Genomic DNA, 24,301 nt, shown 5'->3' on the forward strand with positions numbered 1-24,301 from the left:
CAAAACTGATTACCCCAGGGACACCCCCACCATCACCATGACTCCTAATGTATTAGTGACCACTGCATAAGTTAAGCCTTGCTAGAAAGCAAGGGAAGCTATTTAATTACATGCAGTTCAGTCAGACCACAGCATTTTCCTTTTGTACTGCACAGTATAGCTCAGTTATTTGTAAAGGTGGAAAAATAAATGCAAGTGACAGACAGTAAAATTGGATAAAATGACTATGGCAGTTTTTACACATTTCATTGGAATAGCTTCTAGTTTCAGTGATTTTCTTTCATTTATCTTAAAAATAAGCCATCGGTCCATTACCGTTTAAATCAATTATAAGTACATGTAAGCGGTATAAAAAAGTGCTATAGACAACTGATGTGTATATGTTTTCAGCAACTTTAATTCTAAAGAGTATTTGCACTGCAAAAACATCACTGGCGCTAGACTGGAAGTGTAGTGTTGTGACTAAAGTATGAAGCTGCTAATGGAACGTACAGTAGTTTATGAAGAAGACAGAGCCGCTTTGATTTGTATTTAAGTAAATGTAGTGGATTCTTAATGCCTCGGCTGTTTCAATTACACTAATGTGTTCCATCTCTGACTCTTATTTAGAACTCAGATTAAACTTTTTAATTTGTTGCTCCTTTGATGAGATTCAATTTGCTGCCTCACTGGGGAAAAAATTATTTATCTAAATGGCACTTTAGATATTCCTCAACGTTTGATTTCCTTATTGAAATTAGGGAAAAGAGGAAGATGTCTGAAGCAATTCGAGCCCCATAAACTGCAAAGTTTATGAATGATGGCATTCAGCATAATACAACAAATAGTCATTAGCAATACTCTTGTATTATCTATGATTAATATGTCATACGGCAGTGGCTGTGAAAGCAGTCTTCACTAGCCTCAGAATTTTGTGCAGTGAAAACTCCAACTCCGAACCAGGACATTTTCTTTGCAATACTCAGTTTAAAACTAATAATTAAAGTGTTTTAACCTACATATTTGCCTTCATTTTATTTGACTAGTTGCTGTAGTGATTACAAATGAAAGCTGGAATCTAAATGACTGAGATTTCCCATTGTGTTACTTCTGCTGCGTCCCAAACTGCATACTAGCACACTAAAAAGTATGTAAAAATAGTGCTGTACCATTAGACGTGTACTCATAGTATGCAAGGTATAGGAATGTGCAGTTTCAGATGCAGCATTCAATCAGCCAGTGAGATGAGATGCATTTAAGGTGGAATGGAAAATTTGAATAAGAAGCTGGTAAATAAGAACCCAGCTGCAGCTTCATATGTATGTATATGTTAATTATTTAAGGGCTTTGGCAGTTTTTGGTAGCCATTTTCATTAGATTTTGTAAAATGTCATGCACTGGAATTTTCTGAACTTGAGAGGTGTGCAGGTTACACAGATCCAGTCCACCAATATAGCTAATCTGCTCCTCATAGTGTTTCTGGAAACTGCATCTAAAGTGTCCACATATCTTTTCATCTTTTTTGTAGTCATTCTGGCAATACTGCTTGGCCTTTATCCATCTGCAGGATTGTAGCAGCTGCAACGGTATACCAAAATGCCCACCAAAATGTAGTTCTACAATTACAGACTGTAGTCCATCTGTTTCCCTGCATACTTTGTTAGCCCCCTTTCACCCTGTTCTTCAAAGGTCAGAACCACCACAGTATTATGTGGTATTATGTGGGTGGTGGATCATTCTCAGCACTGCAGTAACACTGATGTGGTGTTGTGCTGGTACAAGTGGATCAGACACAGCTGGAGTTTTGCTGGAGTTTTGAAACACCTCAGTGTCACTGCCGGATTGTCGTCCACCAATCAAAAATACACAGGCAGCGTCCTATGACCACTGGTGAAGAACGAGAGGCTAGCACAAACTGTGCAGCTATCGTCTCTGACTTTACCTCTTCAGGGTGAAGCAACAAAGTAGGTGTGTGTAACAGAGTGGACAGTGAGTGGACACATTGTTAAAAAACAGCACTGCTCTGTCTGATCCACTCTCACCAGCACAACACACACTAACACACCACCATGTCAGTTTCACTGCAGTGTTGAGAATGATCCACCACCCAAATAATACCTGCTCTATGGTGGTTCTGTGGGGGTCCTGACCATTTAAGAATAGGGTGAAAGAGGACTAACAAAGTATGCAGGTTGTAGATTGTACCTACTAAAAAGTGCACCTATATGGTAAGTGGAGCTGTTTTACTGCCTCAATATTTTAACATATCCATTGATGTTTAGATAAAATTATTATTAACATAAGAACTTGATTGCTAGTATTTAGCTTTGTTTCTATTCTCGAGATGAATTTCATACTCAACCACAGTGGAAGCAAAAACATATGGAAATACATCACAATCCACCACTTTCAAATGAGCAGAAAAAAAGTCCCAGGCCAATTAGAAGATGTGTTCTGCTCTTCATCAGATCTTATCTCAGGACAGAAATAAATGCACAACTTTTGAAGAATATTGTGTCACCATATTATTAGTATATTACAGTCTAAAAGCAATTTTACTGGAAGCCTATGGGAGGTAAGTTTGTTTCATATTCTGCGAAAACTGGAAAAAATGTTATTTGACTTTTCCTCTAATGTTTCCCACGCATTGGTACGAGTGACTGTATACATTGGTATGTTTTCAGCACAAGAGGTAGTTAATTTTTAATACGTGCTGTATGGCTGAGAGTTGGAGTGTGGACTTAATGTGCGATGCTCAGTGACCTCTCAGAGGCTGCAAGATTCTCTCGCGCCTCTGCACACTGCATTACTATGAGCTCCCCAGGCATTTCATCCATCAAGCGAGCCATATTTGTTTTTTCACTGCTGATTTTTAGATATTGCAAATGCTGTTTCAATTTGAAGCGCCCTAAAAAAAAAAAAACAAGAGCAGCTCGGTTGATGGATGACTTTGACCCTTCTTTCAGCGGACGGACTTCAAAGACGGACCGACTCCTGAGCGCAACTTTTTCTTCATCACATCCCTTTAGAATGCTTGTTGTCGGACTTGAAGGGGATAATGGAGATTTTCCTTCAACGCTGCCCGTTCCCTCCGGAGACAGAAAGCACGGCCTCTAAAAATAGCCCCTCTATATATCACACATTGCTGTGATGTGTAAACTGACTTGCATAATGGGTTTATATTAACCTTCCAACTGGAGGACATATTCAGCGCCTGTGTACTGTGCTTAACTTCTCTCATTTGTTGCACTGTGTCTTTTTGTGAAGAGGGATGAATGACGGAGGCCTTAATATACTACATTATAGTAAATAATTCAGGTTCTTCTTGCATCAGGTTGTTTTGACCTTACAACACAGTGTTTTTGCCATACCTCTAGTGTCCCCGTGGCTGAGTAGGCTGCAAAGGCGAAGTGCTGCTCAGAAGATGATGCATTGCTCCAATTTTCACAACTGGCTCCATTGGGCAGGTAACAATGGTTACTGGTCACATCAACCACTGTATTGGGGAAGGAGCCGGGGCGACTGAGGAGGACGTTGTAACTGGACCGCTGGACATTCTTCAGACCAAGCTCCTCCCACTGCTGGGCAAGGCGCTTTGTCCGGGCCTCCTCACCGACCTCGGCTAAGGCGTTAAAATCCCTGTGGGGTTGGTAAAAAAGAGAAAATATATATCGATACATGCATCCATCACACTGAGAGTGTCAATAAAAGCAGAACTGACAAGACAGCGCTTAACAAAGCCCAGATGAATATGTAAGAGGCTCATCATCATTAGCCTAATTAGTACGCTGTTGACTTTGGGTTAACACTGGCATCCCTCAAAGGTATTTGTATGGTGTGCTGATGTAGAGCTAGCACTCTGTGAGCCGTAGCAAAGAAGCCTGGGACTGAATTCAAGACAGGCCTCCACAATTTCAGTTTTGGACAAGCTTCAGTTAACGCAACTGATGAAAATGGCTTTGGAATCAATTGTCTCCTGACCAAATGGAGGCACCATTTTCAAAAAAAAAAAAAGTATAGTAGGGAGGGAGTGGATTATCAACAGATGGTTTAGCATGAAGCAGGGAAATGAAGCGATGATAAGGTGCGGCATCACTGCTTATGCAGATGACAAACTGCATAGAGCACTGTAATTTTCAACTTAACATTGCTCCCGAGTTTCAAGCTTATTAGATTACAAAGACATGCTCCGTTATTTTAGGACAACTAAGTGGCAGCTTTACCAGCGGATTTGCTTAAACCCCAGTCAGGAACTGCTGAAACAGCACAAAGGCTGAAACAGCAGGAACAGTGTTAGTGAAGATTGAATGACAGCAAAGAAAACAGTAATTGATGGGTATAAAATCACAGCAGCACCAAAGTAACAACAGTCATCCCACATTTGCATTGTTACTTGAGCGCTAGATGAAAACCCACAGAAGACTGATCTTCTCATTCTATTCCTCATTCTGTTGAAGCTTGGGGTTTTCAGCATTTGGTTTAATGGTAGTAATCACAGAAAGTGTACTTCAAGCAGGACTTTTGTATTGTATATTTTAGGTTTTTGCAATAAATCATTTTTTTATATTTAGATTTTATACTACACAACACAGAGACTATAGGCACCATGGATAGATACTGCTACATTTTGCAATTATAGTTGCAGTTACTATTGATTATACTGGCAATTGTGTAATCTACCAATTTTGAAGATTACTTGACAAGTAATCTGTTTTTTTTTAAATAATAAAAATAGGCTTAATTGGACAATAACATACAATGCAGAGCCTTTCAAATGTTCCCCAATTACGTATATACATAATAAAATGAAGCTTCTGAAAACAATTCAATACAATGCTTGCTAAGGTCACTTAAGAAATTCTGAGAAATCATTAATCGGCTTTCAGACAGTCATTTCAAGAACTTCTGCGGAGCCATTCAGTCCAGACCTAGTTAAACAAAACCTTCTATTTCTTGTACACTTTTACTTTGTATACAAACATTTTGTATGTGTAAAATGATTTAAGTACTTATAGCTCCCCCTGGTGGAGAACTTTCAGGCTGCTGAACAAAGCCTTACGGAAACCCTGTTCATCATTCACTATGGAAACTAAGTTGATTCATAAAAACTAAGTTGATTAATGAAAACATACATTTTATAACTGGAGTAATCGATTTTAATCAAGTAACATATTTGTAGTCGTGTAATCGAGTAATCGTGACAGCCCTAACTGCAAATGCAATATACCTTCCAATATATTAAAAACACCTTAGTGAAGCCTTGATGTGACTTGCTTAAGAATTGGCCGGTGCTATTTTTGACTGCAATTATTATTTTTTTTTTTGGATCATGTGAATATCTTGATTCTTCCAAACACCCAAAGAACACCTGCGATTGGTCAGGATGCTCATAGCAAATATAAAACATAACACTTCCTACAAATCCTGTATTTATAAATGCTTTTATAAGGTGTTATATGGAATACAAAATACCTTATAATGCCCGCCATTGCCAGTTAGATTTACTTATCTTACTTACAGCCTGTAAATAGCAATAATAATGCTCTATAAAATATTATGTACTAAAGTTAAAATTCTTTAACATTTAAAAGACACCCTTGTTACATTTAAACTTTTTAATGCCCTGGCACAAAGCTCTATAAAGCGTTTTATTGCATTACAACATAAGTGTGTACAATGTTCTTATGAACAAATATTATAATACATTACGGAACCTGACTTTATAAAATTCATACACTCGTGAATTATAAAGTGTTATGCATGTAATTATAACTACTTGAATATGACAAAAAAGTTTGTTAATAATATAAGTATCTGTAAATAATTTATAGGGCACCTTTAAAATAGTGTGACTGGTATTATGTATGCCATATAACACCTTATAAATGCATTTATAGTGCATTTTGAACACAGGATTCATAGGACATGTTCCCGAAATGATATGTTGAGCAGACCTAAATTAAACTCAAAACACTTCAGCAAGTCAACATCTCTATGGCACGTCCAGGAATCAAACCAGAAACCCTACAGACCCATCATATGGGGCCATATCAGGCCCTACTATGAAGACCTTACTCATTGCATCATTGCTTTACATATACAGAAGAAAATCTAGCCCAGCACTAGTAACACTTCCTTATCAAGCTTCAGTCTATGTTATAACTATAGTCTCTACATAATCTATTGCACTCACAAGCCATTAAGCCTATTATCTTCATTAGTTAATGAAGGGCAACTGTGAACTGTGTGTAAAGTTAGCTTTAACAATCAGTTGCTAAGTTGAGACATGCTAATTCACTACAATTACTGTTGAGTAGTCTCAGTACTTTTTGCACACAACAGCAATGATAAACTGTCTAATTACTCCTTTGCCTATTCATTCTAATATGTTTTCATTTATGTGGTTAAAACATAACAAAAATGAATACTACATACCTCCTGCATTCAAAAACTGGCAGTGCAAAAGAATTTTCCCCCTACCTCCTATCAATTTTAAACATTTTCCCCATCTTAAAGGCGGCGGAATTGTGTTCTTTTTCATCTGTAATTACTGATTGGTCCCAAGGACATGCTGCTGTTCTTTCTTTAAGACAATAAAATACAACAAAATGAAATCCAGCAGCTTGCAAACCTTTCAAAGAGACTTCTAATGTTTTAATGCTGCCAAAATTATATAAACCTTGACAGAACCATTCAATTCAATTCACTTTATTCATATGTGGGTTTATTATACCCACCACAACTAAACAGAGACTAAACATAGCTGTTTCATAACAGACAATACTTTCCTACTGTTGTACTGAGCATTCTACTTTAGGTTATGATTGACTGTAGTGATGTACAATCCATGTTGACAGTACACAGAAGCAGAATCTATCTGTCCTTAACCCTTTAAAGCCAAGGCAAAAAAATCTACTTTTGTCCCTTAACAAGCTTTTATTTTGCTATGTAGAGAATATGATCTAACTCCCATTTTGAACAAGTAAACATGAAAAGGAATATATTTCATAGCTTTAATGTTATTCTGATAACACAAATCAATTATAATCTCTTAGTGATCTAACTTCTGTTGTGAATGTGTGCTCAAGCAACATCAACACAAGAGCTTCATGAACTGAGTTTCCATGGCCAAGGGGATGCACACAAGCTCACTATGTGCAATGCCAAGTGTCAAGCCACTGGACTCTGGGGCAGTGGAAACATGTTCTCTGGAGTGATGAATCACACTTCACTATCTGGCAGTCTGATGGATAAATCTAGGTTTGCTGGATCCCACAAAATCTCAAGAGACTTACCAGAATGCATAGTGCCAACAGTGAAGTTTGGCAGAGGAGGGATAATGGTCTGGGGCTGTTTTTTAGGGTCTGGGCTAGGACCCTTAGTTCCAGTGAAGGGTAATGCTAATGCTACGGCATACAAAGACATTTTAGACAAACACATGCTTCCAACTTTGTGGCAACAGTTTGGGGGCTCTGTTCCAGCATGATTATGCACAAAGTGAGGTCCATAAAGACATGGTTTGACATGTTTGGTGTGGAGGAACTCCAGTGGTCTGCACAGAACCCCGACTTCAACCCCATTCAGCACCTTTGGGATGGACTTGAACGTCAATTGTGAGCCAGACCTTCTTGTCCAACATCACTGTCTGACCTCACAAATGCTCTTTTGACTGAATAGACACAAACTCCCACAGACACACTCCAAAATCTTGTGAAAAGCTTGCCAGAAGAGTGGGGACTGTTATAGCCATAAAGAGGGTGCAATATAATACCGTAGGTGGTGCTGGGCTGAATAATTGCAGTGCTTAAACTGTAATCCTAATAGAGCGGTGGGACAGAGAAAGATATAAAAGGGTAAGTCTACTCGTGGTTTGGCCACTGAATCTTTTGGTATATAATAAAAATCTCCACTTTCATGAACATTCTTTTTTATTATTCTGTCAGAAGTTTATCTTTGTGGTCATTCTATCCTTTGAGCTGGGGAATAAAGTCATTCATATCCTTTATCCAAGCAGATGGAATTAATTAGTTGATGTGAAAAAAAAAACAATGTAGCAAACTAGTTTTAGCACTTTACACAATGCCAACATGGCTTATAATGTAAAAATAGATTATTTTTGATGTGAAGAGACTTTGAAGTCACACACTTTCAACATGATATAGGACCTTTGAAATCATTCAAACAGCAAATTGTTCATGCAGCTGCATTATTACCTGTCATGTTTTTTTTTTTTCAGTTGTGAATTCTTACTTGGAGGTTTTGCTCTATTTGGCTTTACATGAATCTTTATATTCCTCTACTTAACAATAGTGGAGAACAAATCATCTTGTAAACTGAAGGTCAACATTACAGCAAGATATACATATATCCAAAGCACAAAATCATCTCAAATGTGTTTTTACTATTCTAGCATTCCACTATTCACACACATAGCATTTAAGATAAGATATTAAATAAAGCCCAGGGCAAAAAAGCAGCAAAAAAATTGCAAAATTTTACAGAAATGTACAAAGTGGGAGCAAAAGTGCCTCCAAACTGAATTTCATATTATTGACATATTGTTCACTGACACTGATGTTAATTCTCTTAGGCTGAACATCCATGGGCAGGAAAGGTTGAAACATAGTGTTTAATTTAAAAGCTATAATCAATTCTGCTGTGGCAGCAGTAGAGAACTCTGAACACAGTAAAAAAAACTCTCTCCAACGCCTAGAACTGTAAACACAACAAGATCTACAGTGAAAATGGCACTTCTATATTTGATGCTAAAAACACCTAGGATTGTACAGAACAATTATTTCAGTGCCCTGATTAAAGTGCTTGTGATAATTAGTTGACTTTATCTTTCCTTTCTGTAGCGTTAGAAAAATGCCTCCATAAAGCTAAAAAAACGTTGCTGAGAACCAGATCCACTGATAGAAACACAAATGTCTGATGTTGATTGTGTAGCAAAGAGAAAGTTATACATTCTTACAGTTAAGAGCTGCTAATTACTGTGGCAGAGTCAGAACACTGGACACTGGGTCCCTTCTAGTCCATCTAAAACCGCCTAAGCCGTTCCTCCCCTCTGACCAGAGCCGAAAACCGCAGAGATTACGGTAGGAGGTGGTGGCGCTAAAGGCGTGGCGCACAGACACTCGAAGGAATGCCTCGGCTGCTGCCACACTCGATGGGGTGTCGCTTTCAACAGCTTGCCTTAATGATTGATGCCTGCTCCTGGGCCTAAAGAAAACACAGTGCTCTCTCTACACAAGCCCAGCTCGATGGCTGCTGCCGGGGGCTAGGGCCAAAAGCAGCCAGAGACTTCCAGAATGGCACAGTCTTCATTCGGGGGCCATCTGTTGCTGAGACTGATATAGATATCACAGGAAAGGATCCCTCTGAGGAAGAAAGGCAAACATTTTCACACAGAAAAACCTGTCTCGTAGCACTTATGAGAGGATTTGGCTGTCTGTGTTTCAGAGTGATTATCCTATCAAAAGTGGATGTGCTGTAGTAGTGTCAAACTATTTCATGCTCCGTGAAAGTCTTTGTTAGAATAAGTACTTTTGAGCTGTGCTATTGTGAGCATGATTCTCTTTCTCTCTCTCTCTCTCTCTCTCTCTCTCTCTTTCTTCACTGAATATGAGGAAGAAAGTGGGTCGAAGTCCTAGCCCCCTCGACTGACATTTAAGTGAGTTAATTAAATGCGGTTGAGAGGAGCTGATTGACAGCTGGTGTATCCTTCTTCTCAGCGAAGGTGGTCACCAGGGGTTGCTTAGGCAGAGGCTATGACACTTGACAGAGGCTGTCTGGGTGGCTATTGAACTGTGGCAGAATGCTATTATGGATGATAATACCGGCAGCAATGAACCCTGTTCTATATAAAAGTGCTTGGCCCTTACTTTCCCTATGGGTCCCTGAAGAGGCCTGCAGTGTTTAAGTGCAGACAAAGGCAAAGATGAGAGATAGCTGCGGAATCCTTCATCCCAAAGAAAAATGGCTGACCTCGTTGTCCTTCAGTTGCCAAAGCACTGATTCCCACACTGAAAAGAATTTCAAATGAATTTGATTGGACCTTTTTTTAATCAAGAAAAGGTAATCAATTAATTGAAACTCGCTTTCACATGCCAAATACAAGGCTCTTATTTGCAAAAGTGTTTTCTAATTGGCACAAAAGCACAAAAAAATCTTATATCACTTTTCTATTGTTTCCTGGAGCTATTTACAAAAGAAATCTGCAGTACAGAAGGACAAATCATTTCTGCTCTAAAGGCTTCACACACCTTCCTCTTTTTGAATGACAGCTCTCTGTCTTACAGCAGCAAAGATCCTGTTACATGCATACAGACACACAATCCTTCCCTAGAGTGAATTAGCACACTGCCTACTGATTGTGCTATTCATTGGATATATTTGTTAGGTTACAGGTTACTCCATTAATATACATCATACATGTGTTTTTGTCATTTATTTTAACATTACTGACCTATAGGTATGCTATTGGACATAGAGAATATACAGGTGCTTTTATATATTATGGAAGAAAAAATATACTACAATAGGGTCAAACAATATTGAAGAAATGCAACACTGTGATATTTCGAACATTCACCCAAAAAAACATTCCCAAAATAGTCACTCAAATAATGCCAGTTTTTCACTGTAGCACTGACAGAATTAGAGCAGTATTTCAATATTCTAGTTATTGCTATACACAAAGGTGGAAAGATCTAGGGCAAATATCCAATTGTGACTTTCTGGCAAATATTTGTGACTGTGATTTAAACTTTGATTATTTTGTATAAAAAAGGTCTAAGCCTGGTTTTTGGCCAAGAAGACCAGAATATCCCTTGTTTTTCTATCTTGAGGCTTGAACACTGAACATGGTGTGCCAGATTGACAGTGAGTTGGGGTTGTAGATTTCTGTACACAGCACACAAGGGTTTTGTTGTTTCTGAATGGTCAAATTATCTGTGTTATTAGGTTTAGTTTCCCCACATAAAACTTGTTAAGAAAACATTTTTGACAATACAGGCTGTAGTTAAAGCTGTATTAAGATTTGAGATAAAAGTTTTACAACTGCAATATGTCCAAGATACTGAAAACTAGGGGTGTGGGAAAAAATAGATTCTTAGATGCATCGCGATGTGGACGTAAACGATTCTGAATTGATTCACAAATGTCAAAAATCGATTTTCTAAATATTTATAACGTAATGTTGATGGAACGCAAAAGGCGGAACTTGGAAGTGCAGAAGTGCAGCGCCCGGACAGTCTGTGGCGGCACATAACAAAAACACAACTGGATGAGCGAGAAATCTGACCAACAGCCTCTGCGTTAAAAGCCAGGTTAGGTCAGGAGTCACAACCCAAATGTTAAGAAGAGCCATTTTGTCCTTTCAACAAAAATCAAACCACCTTGGGAGCCACAACATTTAATGTCCAGTATGTGTCAGTGTGTGATAATGTCCTAGTATAGCCTAAACAATATAAACGAGAGCGCAGATTTACTTTGCTCTGCTTTAAGCTTCGCCTACAGCCGCTTTCCTCCCATCTCCGCCAGAAAACTTTTCCTCAGAAGTAGATCAGTTAAATGTCTCTCAACGTTCGACTGTTTTACGAGGTTGAAGTTGCTTCTTATTCTCCAGCTTCTTGTTTGAATTAACCCGTTCCACCTTAAATTCTAACTGAGGCGCCGAATGTAAATGCGGCACCACTTAAGGTGGAACGGGAGAATTCGAAAGAGAAGCAACTTCAGCTTCGTGACTTTTTAGTGTTTGACAGTCTCTCGTTGCAGATTTAACATACCAACTGCAGTGCGAATAACGCATCGCTGCTATGTGACCTGCAGTCTGCACGCCGGTTCTCAGTCGTTGCGAAACAGGGCTTTCGCGCTATGTTGCACACGTCCCGTCTCAAAGATACTTTACTGACACAGCGATCCCCCCCGTCTCTACAACGAGACCAAAACCGAAGTTATAAAATCACTAAAGAAAATGGGTAGAATAGCTGTAACATGTGCTGCGTGGACATCCACTGCCACTGGATCTTATTTCACCGTAACTGCGCATTTTATCGCAGATGAGTAGCAGCAGCTTCTCGTGCTCCAAACGAGAGCACTGAATGAGAACCTTCTAGTTCACTTGCCACATCACTTCCATTTGTTTTATTAAAAAAGATATTGGAAGTAAATTCATTATGGATCATTACAAATACTTTGCTTTAAAAGTACCAGGTCACTTTAAATAACAATAACACCGAGTTACTTAGTCACTTTAAAATGTATATTGTTTCTATATTCTGTGTATATTTTGTGTATATTTAATATATTTCAGTTGGTTTTTCTTGTATTTTTATTTTTACTTATTTACTTTCTGTAGAGTGATTAGCTGAGCCTCACCACAAGCATTTCAATGCATAAATGTCCTGACATGTGCAAATGACAAATAAACCTGAAACTAATCACCAATTAGATTTCAGAACAAACTTGCCTATTGGCTCAAGGATGCTGAGAAGATTTGATGAAAGGATGCTGGTAAAATTCTAAAGGTACTGAAATTTGGTATTGAATGACAAATATTTTCAATACTCAGTAGTGCTAAAGCTATTTGGTCGGAACCATTATATACCCGTCTATGATACCCAGCTCTAGATTTCTAAATTTTCTAATTTGTTAAATATGTAATTTTCTAGTTTTCTTAATGCACTAAACCAAGACACAAGTCAAGTGAAGAATTAGTATTACCTAAGAATGAGGAGCACTGATTGTGTAATCGTTACTTACTAATTATTAATTTCTAGATTTTATTGGATTACATGAATACCTTGATTCATTCAAACACTCAAATAACATCTGTGACTGCACACAATAAAATGCTCAGAGATTGGCTATTTTGCATATTGTATACTTCTGCAACACCACTACTGTGAAGGCAGATGTCACGATAATGATTAAGTAATGACTGTGTAGCCCTATGCTTCAAAGTTTGGTCATATTGGTAAGACAAAAAAAGAACTGCATGGCTACAGGAAACTGGCCTAAGGGATCTCTAAACAGTGATATATCAAACTCAATCTCTAGTCAGGTCTTATGCAACATATTAAGCACACATCAAGTGCAGAGATAAAAAATACAGCAGGAGAGAAGCAGAAAATACACAGACACTGACGTCGAATCAGTCGCAGGAAAACAATAGAAAGGAGGCGAACTTCGCATGAACTCCTCAGGAACAAGATAAAAGGCGGCATTTGCCTTGCGAGACGGCAGCCTGACAGCCCAAAGACATCTGCATGGGTAATGCAAAGTGATGCCTAAGTGTGCCTGTGATCACCTCACCTCACTGAGTGGATCCATCCAATTTGGAAGTGGTGACACATAACTGGGTTTGCAGTGATAAGAAAGGCTCGCAGGGCCTCAGGAAGGTGTTTGGCAGGCACGTTTAGCTAATGACAGCCAAAGCTTCCTGAGAGGCACAGGACAGCCGAGAGAGAGAAATGAGAGAGCTTTGGGTTTGTGTTTAAAAGGAGTGGTAGAGTTGATTAAGCTATTGTTTTAGAAGGTGGAGTCCCACTGCTACCTTCACAGCTGATGTAGAAAAAGATTCCCGGATCTAAGTCTGAATCTCAGCAGTTGTAGGATGGACTGCCAAACAATTGTCAACATATTCCAACACTCATCTTATAGCATGTGGGAGGATAATCTTGGGCTGAACAACAAAAACATAATATCACAAGAATTGAAGACACAAAAATTTCTGAGGTACTGCCAAAGCATGCTATTAAGACTATAAGAGCGTTCTTTTATTTAAAACATTACTACATGAAATTAAATAGCACCAGTTATGCTCTTCTGAACTCCTGGCATTGTCAGGGTTTAAACTTGTTACAATGGGGCAAGACCTCAGACAACTGTGCCATTTGGGCGTCCCTATCTTTTTATATAAGCAGTACTGTTGGTTGTATAAGTGTGCAAACCCTTTTAGATCAGGGGATGTAGACTACACCTGCCAAAGTAATTCTTGTTAACCCCAAATAAACATCAGATGTTCCTGATATGTTCATGATTACATCCTAGTGGACCAGATTCATGAGGAGCTGACAAAATATCTACAGAATCTTACTTTTAAAAGTTACAGATCAGAAGATATTTTAATACATTTAGATGTACCATAGAGCACTAGGACCCACTGGGACATTGCCATGGTCAAGAAAAGCCTCAAAAGTTGATCACAGCACAAGAAAAAAATTGATCAGGGACGCCACTAAAAGGCCTACAGCAACATTTAAAAAGCTGGTGGAATTTATGGCAGATCCTGACCACTCCTTGCATGTGACAACAATCCTTCATATTCTGCATATGTCTGGGCTATGGGGTACTGCAAAAAACAGAAGCCATTGCTCAGAAAAAAGATCATCCAGACCTATCTAAAGAAGCCATAACAATCTGATGAGCTCATCAACTAAAGATCACAAAACCTACTGTGAAGCATGGTGGTGGCAGCATAATGCTTTGGGGTGACTTCTCTTTAGTTTTGACAGGAGCTCTAGTCAAGACAGCTGTGATAACAACTAGCCTTAAATAACAAGATATTCTGGAATTTTCACCTGCACACAGAAGATCACCTGGTAATTTGAAGAAGCATAAACTTTGTTACAAGACAAAGGATATTTATAAAATGCACTTGAATTTTATTCCAAATTTGTTCTTAAAAGAAATTCTCAGCATTTGTGTACAAATGATTTATCAAAACAAAATGTTCTTGAATCATGTACTGTAATGTCTGTAGGACAATGGCACTGCTGTTTACATGTCAATATGGAAACTTGTGTTCATCTGTATTTTCATACCAAATTCATATTTTATAAATCACTACTGAAACACTAATTTTCACAAGTAAGCACATAGGTCAGATCTGTGCATATGAATATATTATTAGTAGTATTAGTAGTATTATTAGTAGTATTATTATTATCATTATTATTATTATTAGTAGTAGTAGTGGTAGTAGTAGTAGTATTACTAATAATAACACATATATTATTGATATATTATAAATGAGGCCCCAGGTGTAAGGACTGTTTTACCTGAAGACTTATTGCCGTAATAAATGCAAAAGGTGCTTCATTAAAGTACTAGTTGTTGGGGTGTGCACACTTAATCAGGATTTATTTTCAATTATTATTATTTTCCTAATAACTGCCCATATGTTTTTCTCCTGAATTTTGTTGCTTGCAGTTACATTAAAGATGGAAAAATGTCTTCATTTCTGGCTTTACATCACAAAAACCTATAGAAACATATATATGCTGTAAACATTTTTGTTATTTGCAGTCAAACTGAACATATAGACCAGCATAGAACTGTTTTATGCAGAATCATAATACTGTGTAATGACTATGCCTTTGCCAAGACCATAGAGAGGCCTACAGCCACTGGTAACCCTTATTTTAATGAAACCGCCATACAACAGAACAATACAGCAACAATATTCAACCTGGGGGAAAAAATATCTGTTCTCAAGAAACCATCTCCCTGGCCAATCTGTTGCTGTTATTCCTGAAGAAAAAAAAAATCTTATCTATTCAAGAGGTAAGCCTGTGTTTCCATTCATCTGGAGTGCCTTGGCAAGCTGAGGTAGCGGGGGAATACAGAAAAAAAGAAGAAGAGGCAGATTAAAGAGATAAAAAAAGACATCTACCTTTTTCAACTAGAGATAAACTTGCGTAAACATCTTGACACACACAAGTGAAAGTGAAACAGGGGATGAGAAAAAGAGAGAGGGAGAATTTATCATGTGTTAAAATGAGCGTGTGAGAAAGACACATAGAGACTATGTGTCTGTATACATAGAGGGAGAGAGTCACGCACAGGCAGACAACGAGATGAAGAGTTAAAGCATGCCGGCGCTGAACATAATATATAGGCCTCTTCAAGCCACTAGAGACTGTCTCACAGCAGCTGATGCTTGATAGTTCGGTGTTTACTCTTCCGTAATTCTCCCGTTACAGGCTGATTTCTCCTTAAGTGAGACTGCAGCCATTAAACATTTCCTAATGTGCTAAACAAAGACACAGGCCATGGGCGGAATTCGTATTACCTAGCAACCAGGAGCACTCTTTCTTTATGAATTCATTAATTATTCATTTCTATATTCATTTATTCATCTTCTTAATTCTCTCGTTTTTCTGCAAGCCCATATAGAGTCTCCCATATAGGGTCTCTCATTCAGGGTCTCCTGTGTAGGACATGGTAATTTGATATTGGTATCAAGTGTTTATCATGATGAATACCAATATCAAATTCAAAGGAACTGCTGCAGTGCTTAAGGTGGGACGGACAGATTAAATATAGATATTTGAAATTCCGAAAACACATTACATGTTTTACTTGAAGCTTATGACAGACATATTAGCATATAGTTGACCATGCTGCAGTTTCACATAGGACTTCCAGAAGGTCTGAGTGACATTTTATCTCACAAAATTGGTCCTACCCATTGGAAATCAAAACATGATTGGTTGACTTCTCTGTCACTTTATAATTACGCCCACAGTTCAACACTTCAGGCCTTCTCTTCAGCTCTTGAAGTCCTAACCAACAGGATAGATTGCTTAGCTAAATCTACCTGGATACCATGGAGAATAACAGTTCCTGGGAAATTTTCTGGTGGATGTTACAAGAATTTATCCCATTTGTTTTCATTATACGCTTAACAATAAAAGAAGAGCAGTACAGCACTACTTATAGAGTTTAATTACAATGATGATTCTACTGAATAAAAATGAACTAAAAATTACAGACATGCATTTTTTCGTTTTGTAAAATCATTAGGCCTTTTCTGAAGGCCTAAAAGGCTATGAGAGCTCTTTTCTGGTAAATGACCTCAATTCTGATTGGCTACCCTGCATTGTTCCTCATTTCAAGAGTTAAACCTGATACACTCCTTATAGCTTCAATGTGAATGGGCAGAGCTCAACTACTGTATGTTGATAGATGGATATTTGTAAATGTGTTGGTTTTTTCGTTTCCATAGACGGACCTTTTGGACTGCGGAGTGAATGGTACATTTTAAAACTTTAACACTGTTTACAGTCTACATCTAGCACATGGAAGCACAGCCAGCCAATTTAAATTCTCCATGAGAGGTGAGAGAGTCGTGGTAATTTTAGTGTGCAGTTTACATCAGCTAGTCAGTGTACTACTGCGGACAGAGTGCCTAAGGCTAAAATTTACCGAAATACAACAAAAATGTTCTGCATTGCATCTCATGCCTCAAACCACAAAAGGCAGTTCTAACCCTAACCCACTGCCACTATGCTCACTTTTAACTGACCTTCAGAATACTTTTTAAAAAATATTTAATTAGTCGATTACGTTTTTGAATGACTGGTTGACTAGTAAAAATGAATAGTTGTGTAACCCCTACACCATGCAATATAGATCACATAATATTGTGTAAGTTTGGAGAGGGATGCCTGCAATTTACTAGCCATGTACTGACAGTGAGCAAGGAGTTAAGCTACTCTTACTGCCCAATGATGCAAATGTTTCAGCACAGTAATCCAGCGTCACCTAAACATTTTGCTTTTCTGGAGTAAAATAAAGAAAATCGGAAATATCGGTCCATATATCTGCAGATACTAAAATGATTTTGATATCATCATGCATGTGTACTATTTTAATCATTTTATAATCAAGTTGTCTTGAGATCTTGATCACTACTTTTGAATCATAAGGCATTCTGGATGTTCAATTGATTCTCAATGCTACACAGCTACACACTCTCCTTTTTTATGGGTCCTCCTACTGAATAGAACTTACATGTTAACAATGATTCCAAACTTTTAAACCGTAATGCATGTGATTCAACAATACAATTTGATGTAAATGTACCTATGTACAGTAACACATTACTGTTGGAAAATGTTCATAAGGCTATAGGATGCCTATAAAAACCCATCAGGACAACTGACATAAACCTACATAAACATTTATAAAGATTTCAATATGTGTTGTTTATCACAAAGGCTGCTTTGGTCAACTTTGATGTCAAGTTGACACAACACCAATGTCAGGTTTTCTTTTTTGGGTAAAATGACATAGCACATTATAACAACTCACTCTGTAACTTTATGTATATTACAGTGACATAACGCTAATGACATGACATAGATTAAATGTTAAGAGCCACAGAAAATGTTCACTTCTGCTCAATCAGCCTGACTTGGTAAGCTATGTCAAACTATCAGCATTACATCACTGTGAAAGACACTGAGCTTCCAAGTCTATGTCATTTCATCCCAGAAAGTGTAGTAACATGCTAATGTCATCTGACATAGATATTATGTCAACTTGACATTAAAGCTGGTAAATGCAACCTTTATGACCAATTAAATCATTTTGGAATAAGTGTATGTAAATGTTTTTGTAGGTCTACGTCAGTTGTCATAAAGGATTTATGTAAGTGGTGTGTAGTGTTATGAACAGTGCCCTGTTGTATGTACTCACTTTGGAAATCATCAGGTTGATGTCATATACTAATTCAAGTGGAAATGATGCACATATTTGAATCAAATAAATTCACTGCATTACTTTTTCCAGCGTACTGGTGATAGAACTCAACTCTGCTGTTCTAATGCAGTGGATCTTCTTAGCAGCCCAGAGCCCTGCTGACTGAGGTGGAGTAGCAAGACCTCAACATGCCCTGCACCCCCTTAATAAACTCCCAAGCACTTGGCAAAGTCCATTTGTCAATGAGACGTGGCCTTCTTATCAACTATCAGGAATGCCCCACAACACTATTCTGAGCAGTGCTTAAAGGACAGCCTGTAAACTGGCATCGAGACAAGGCTGCGTGTAAGGGGAGAGGGTGTTAAGGTCTTTGATCCAAGGATTACTGTTGCTATTGCCCTTCAGCCAAGCTTTGGCTCTTACGTACCTCTCTCTGTCTGCCTCTCTCTCCCTCTTTGCATCTCTTTTTGCCCCTCTTTTTAAGCCACTCTTTCTTGCTCTCTGTTTTAATAGCTTTTAATCACTGACTCAAACCTACTCTTTTTTAAGATCTGACAAATTAAATAATGTTGTTTAAATGCATTGATGAATACATTATGTCAACCTGGAATTCAACAAATAATAAATAGGCTATTCATGTTTTAGTTTTGTTTATCAATGATCTGATGATCTGAAATCAACAGGCACCATCACTGGTGTGAACAGCAGATTTTAACTGACAGATTGCAGCCAAACTTTGCCATCATATGTGAAAGAAGCACATACTGTATCTACAGAAAGAGTAATATGATATCTTCCTGTCTTTACGTTGTAATGCCGTATTTGTTCAACGTCCATCTGGCCTTCAACAGTTTTAATCTTTCAAATACAACCTGTTAAAAAGATACAGATATAGAACACAGCATAAGCGGCAGGGCCCGGTGGGTTACTTAAAATATGTATTCCAGTACAGATTACTGTTAGGCTGTTAAAAATCTAATTTACAACCTAATCAAAATGATTCATTTTTAATGTCATTCTAATATAAAGAAATTAAATAAAGATACAAGTTAAACAGGAAAATGCACTGTTGAAACAAAAAAACACACAGGGTGGTATAACTGTCATTTTATGTATGCTATCTGTACGTCTATTTTAATATATTGTTAAATATTTTGGTGGAACTAATAAGGTACTTAAGTCATGCATAATTTATAATAAAAATAAAATATTGAAATATTGCTTGACATTTGCTTTACATTCCTATTTTGTCCTACAAAGTGACTGACACTTCAAACTGTACTCCTAGGAATGATGTGGATGTCCCAGCTGAACAAGCTGCTTAGAATTTCAGTTAATATTGCCTGAAATTTCAGTTAAGCTATATGCTACCATTCATTGGTTCATTTTCTGTGATGTATGGAAAGATCTTCATCCCAAATTGATCTTGCAACATTCCAGCAAGAATATAGACTTTATCACTCCCAGCAGCTCTGAAATTAACCGGAGGAAAAGTTAAATGTACCACAGAGGAAAAGGCTAAATTTAGCTTAATCAGTTACGAGTTAACATCATGGCCTTAGAAATGTGGTTTAGATTATTTGGTTTCTTCAGTTTTAGTTATTTCATTTCTGTCTTTCCCTATTTTAAATAGCAGAACTCACCAATGCCTGATCACATGGCTAACAAGCATGTATGTTAGAACTGTCATCAGACTGACCCACTGACCAAACTACTGGACAGGTTTGGAGGCCTATATGCACACAATAAAGAATCTCAGTTTCCTAACTCCTCAGCTTTGTGTAGATAAAGATTTATGACAGTAAATACATTGTTTGCTGCAAGATTTCTTCTTTCATGAGTTTATCGCTCACTGCAGTGCATTCTCTTCTTTCCGCCCTTTCCCCTCCCCCTCCTCAGCCATAAACTCTCATAAAAGAAAAAAAAATCTTACAACAAAGACTGCATTTAAATTTGACTTTTAATTTGGCTCATAGAGACAAACACAGGCAGGAAAGTCACAGTGATAAGAGTGATTTTGTTGTAATCCTGCTAGTAATAACTCTATTTTTATAATGTATTTGTAATCTGATTACTGACTTTTTGTGTGTAACAGAATAAAGTTCTATTTTTTTTTTTGTGTATCCTGATTACATAACGGCATTACATGTGTTCTGTTATTACCCTAGTCTGTTGAGTGTCAGTATGAAGTATGAAAATATGACATAGGGAACCTGCCAGGTTACTGGAGCCAGTGCAAGTGTTTCCATCCATGGGCAAAGTAAATGAATCCTCAATGCCAAGAAAGGAGCAGGTTAGTGACAAAAGAGCTGGGACATTCACCAAATTCAGGCCTATTTAAAATCTCACGCAGCTAATGCAGGCTAAGCTGGAGTCATGGTGGAACACATTTAGACTTAAAGGGATGCCATGACTCATAAAATATATGAGGCCTGAGAGGAAAAATAGAACCATAACTGCCACCTGCAGCGTGAATCAGTAGCAAAAGCACTTATTATGACTACTTACGTGTAGAGGGTTACTTACCGCTGCGTTCACTTAAAGAACACTGTTGTTATTTATTCTAAGAATGGCACTGTGAAGGTCAGTATTATGTCAGCAGCGTGTAAGAGGTTTGAGTCTGGTCTACTAAGAGTCTGTATGTTATGTGTTTCCTTCTATCAGGTGAGAAGCACCTCTGAGTGTGAATGTACAAGTATATCATTCATATGAGACCTCCACATGAGTGAAATAAAAACGCATATTATTATTATTGTTGTTGTTGTTGTTGTTGTTGTTAACACTATTTTACAGTATTGCATACATATTATTTTTTAAAGTATATCAGTATATTCATACATTAATATATTTGGCTTCATAATAAAACGTAAAACTATTTTTATACAAAGTTGCATTTAAACACTAAACAGGTGATCCTGCCCAATCTGGCAACTCTGATTAGGTTGCTAGCTCTTTTTGAACAGTAGTGAGCACTGCAGGAGGGCAGAGGAAAGTATATTTTCCACCATCATCTTAAAATAAATTTTTGGTCAACTCTTGTGAGTAAACAGGAGAGTGATGAAGGACGTTAAGCTGCTTAAAATCACTGACAAACTAAGGTTGTTCAAAAGCACTGACTGATGTATGAATTTGTTAAAGTGAAATCTAAATTTTGTTTTGGATAACAGACAATTAGGCTATTAATATTTTTCATTTTGTCTATCAATGATTTGATGACGGCTGTCATCATTGCTATAAACTGTAAGCATGGCTATAAACTCAACAGGTGCTATAATTGGTGTGAACAACAGATTTTAACTGTCAGATCAATTGCACTCAAACTTTGCAACATTGTAAAAGCAGCACAACACTAAACAGGGGATCCTGTCCAACTCAGCAACCCTGAACCGGTTATTGGCTCAGTTTGAACAGCAGTGAGCGGTGCAGGAGAGGAAAGCGTCTAAGCCAATGTTTTAAAATGAAACCTTTTTGGTCAATTGTGATGAAGGTTTTTAAGCTTTTAACCAATATAACCACAAGTTGTTTGAGGGTGTTGACAGAAGAAAGCCTCTGCTGTTACTGGGACTTTCAGTGGAACTGTATTTTATGATCAGATGAGACCAAAAAAAAGGTTTTTGGCCACAAACACCATTGGTGAATTTGGCATGGACAGGAAGACAGCCATGCAGAAAAGTACCTCAACCCCACTGTGAAGTATAGTGGTGGATCTGTGATGTCATGGGGCTGTTTTTCTTCCAAAGGCCCTGGACAATTTATTTGGATACATCATATCACTCCATCAAGCACCAGCAGAAATAAAATGAAAACCTGACTGTGTCAGCCAGGAAGCTTAAACTGAGCCATAGTTTGGATCTTCCAGCAGGACAGTGATCCAAAGCACACCTCAAATTTAACACAAAAATGGATAATTGACCACAGAATTATGGTTTTGCCATGGCCACCACAGTCCCCTGACTTAAACCCCATAGAAAAGCTGTGGGATGAGCTGAAGAGGAGAGTCCACAGTGTAGACATCAGAATCTGAAGGATCTGGGGAGGTTCTGTATGGAGGAATGGTCTCTTTGCTATGTGTTCCCCAGTCTCATTAAGCATTACAGGAGAAAACTCAGAGCTGTTATCTTTGCAAAGGGAGGACTGCACAAAGTATTACATGAAGGGGTGCTAATATTTGTAGCACACATAGATACAAGAAAAATATGTTTCCCAATAAGATTTAATTTTTTTTCCAATCACTGTACTTCAGAAAAAGTTTTTTTTTAATATTATGAATGAAAAGATCAAAAGGATGATATATATATATATATATACATACAGTAATCATCAGTAAACAGCACTGATATAATTGATAGTGACAGTCTTTCTCCTTTCTGTATCAGAAACCTCTTAAAGAGTGTTTCTCAGAGGGGCTGATGCAAGATGTGAAATCAGCACTCCAGCTCTGAGACGAATCATGAATACAAGTCCAGAGCACACACTCATACACGAACACTCTTCATTTGAAACAGTAACCGCTTCTCTCTGTCCCAGCCGGAGCTCATGCCACAGTCCAGTGAAGCAATGATCAATGAAACAAAAACCAACACATGCAATAACTTTTGGGCCCTAATTACCATTATAAATCAATGATTCACAAGCATAAACTACCTCTACAGTGGGTCTTCTTGGCTGGACTCTTGTCTCCATCTGTCTTGAAGTGAATCATGTAATTGGCTTAAATTTTGAATAACTTTTGCAGTAATTTTGTTCTTTAATGAGTCCAAATCGGCAGGACAGGAGAGCAACACTTTTACCTGCTGAGGAGGAAAATGAAGCGCTTCCTTTCCGAACTCTTCCTACACACACTAGAGAAAAAGAAAGAAGTTCAGAGGGGCGCTGAGATGAGTCGCATAGATGCCATCGCACGCTTATTACCGCTCAATCTTTCAACACTCGAAGGACTCATCTGATGGCTGCAGGGGTGCAGCACTGAAGTAACTTCACTTAATTATTGTACTTATGTAATTTCTTGTACTTTCCACTCCACTCCAGAAAGTCCCACTAACCACTTTGAAACACTCTAACTGTACAGTAGAAATGTGTAAAAAATGTGTGCATGCAAATATAATTTAAAGCAAGTAATCATCTGCCAAAAAGCATACAAGGGAGGCAGTGTGGGAATACAGAATAATGAAGGAATAATGAAGGAAATGATAAATTACTTGTACCTTATTATGCATTTAAACACATTCCAAAGTAGACACTTCTTGCCTTTGAACAATGGCTGAAGGCTACAATTACTCAAACTCATGGATGGGCAACCATGTGTTTGGAGATCTACTGCCCAGTAGAGTTTATATCCAATCCTGATCTAATATACCTGACAGAATGACGGTGAGTCATACTGAGTCAGACTAGACTTGTTATAGTTTCTTGAAGTTTTCATTTTTTATATTGGTTTTCAGTTTACTTTCAGTTATAAAATGCATTATTTTTTATTTTGTTTCATTTGTTAAGTTCAATTTCTGTTTTACTTTTGATCTGTTGTACTGTGGTGAATATTTTGTCAAAAAACGAGGCATTAACTGCAGACCACACAGATGATGATTTTCACAATGCTTATTTAGCACAACAATATACTATGTTTGTTCTCTGTGTTAGCCTACTGTAGTAATCATGAATTACGGTTATGTAAGTAACTGACCTGTGTGTACACCTGAACACTGTTTATATTACTGCCCTGCCTCCCCTACTCTTCTCCCCTTGTTGTCAAAAAGCAAAAAACAGTATGCTATGCTCTGCTAGGCTGTTCAAAGACATCAGCAACTGCTGGGTGTTCAAATTCTCACAGAAG

The 24,301-nt window shown here is 37.8% G+C and overlaps 1 protein-coding gene across 1 annotated transcript in view; it reads right to left on the bottom strand.

Annotated features, from left to right (window-relative positions):
* The window catches only part of LOC118819423 (inactive N-acetylated-alpha-linked acidic dipeptidase-like protein 2), a 321,925-nt gene that overhangs the window by 185,474 nt on the left and 112,150 nt on the right, over positions 1–24,301 (bottom strand). The window contains exon 3 of the mRNA XM_036587209.1: positions 3,351–3,618. Within this exon, the coding sequence (XP_036443102.1) occupies positions 3,351–3,618 (268 nt within the window). The remainder of the gene's footprint in view (positions 1–3,350; positions 3,619–24,301) is intronic.

Source organism: Colossoma macropomum, unplaced genomic scaffold (assembly GCF_904425465.1).
Source record: "Colossoma macropomum unplaced genomic scaffold, Colossoma_macropomum, whole genome shotgun sequence".
NCBI classification, from domain to species: domain Eukaryota; kingdom Metazoa; phylum Chordata; class Actinopteri; order Characiformes; family Serrasalmidae; genus Colossoma; species Colossoma macropomum.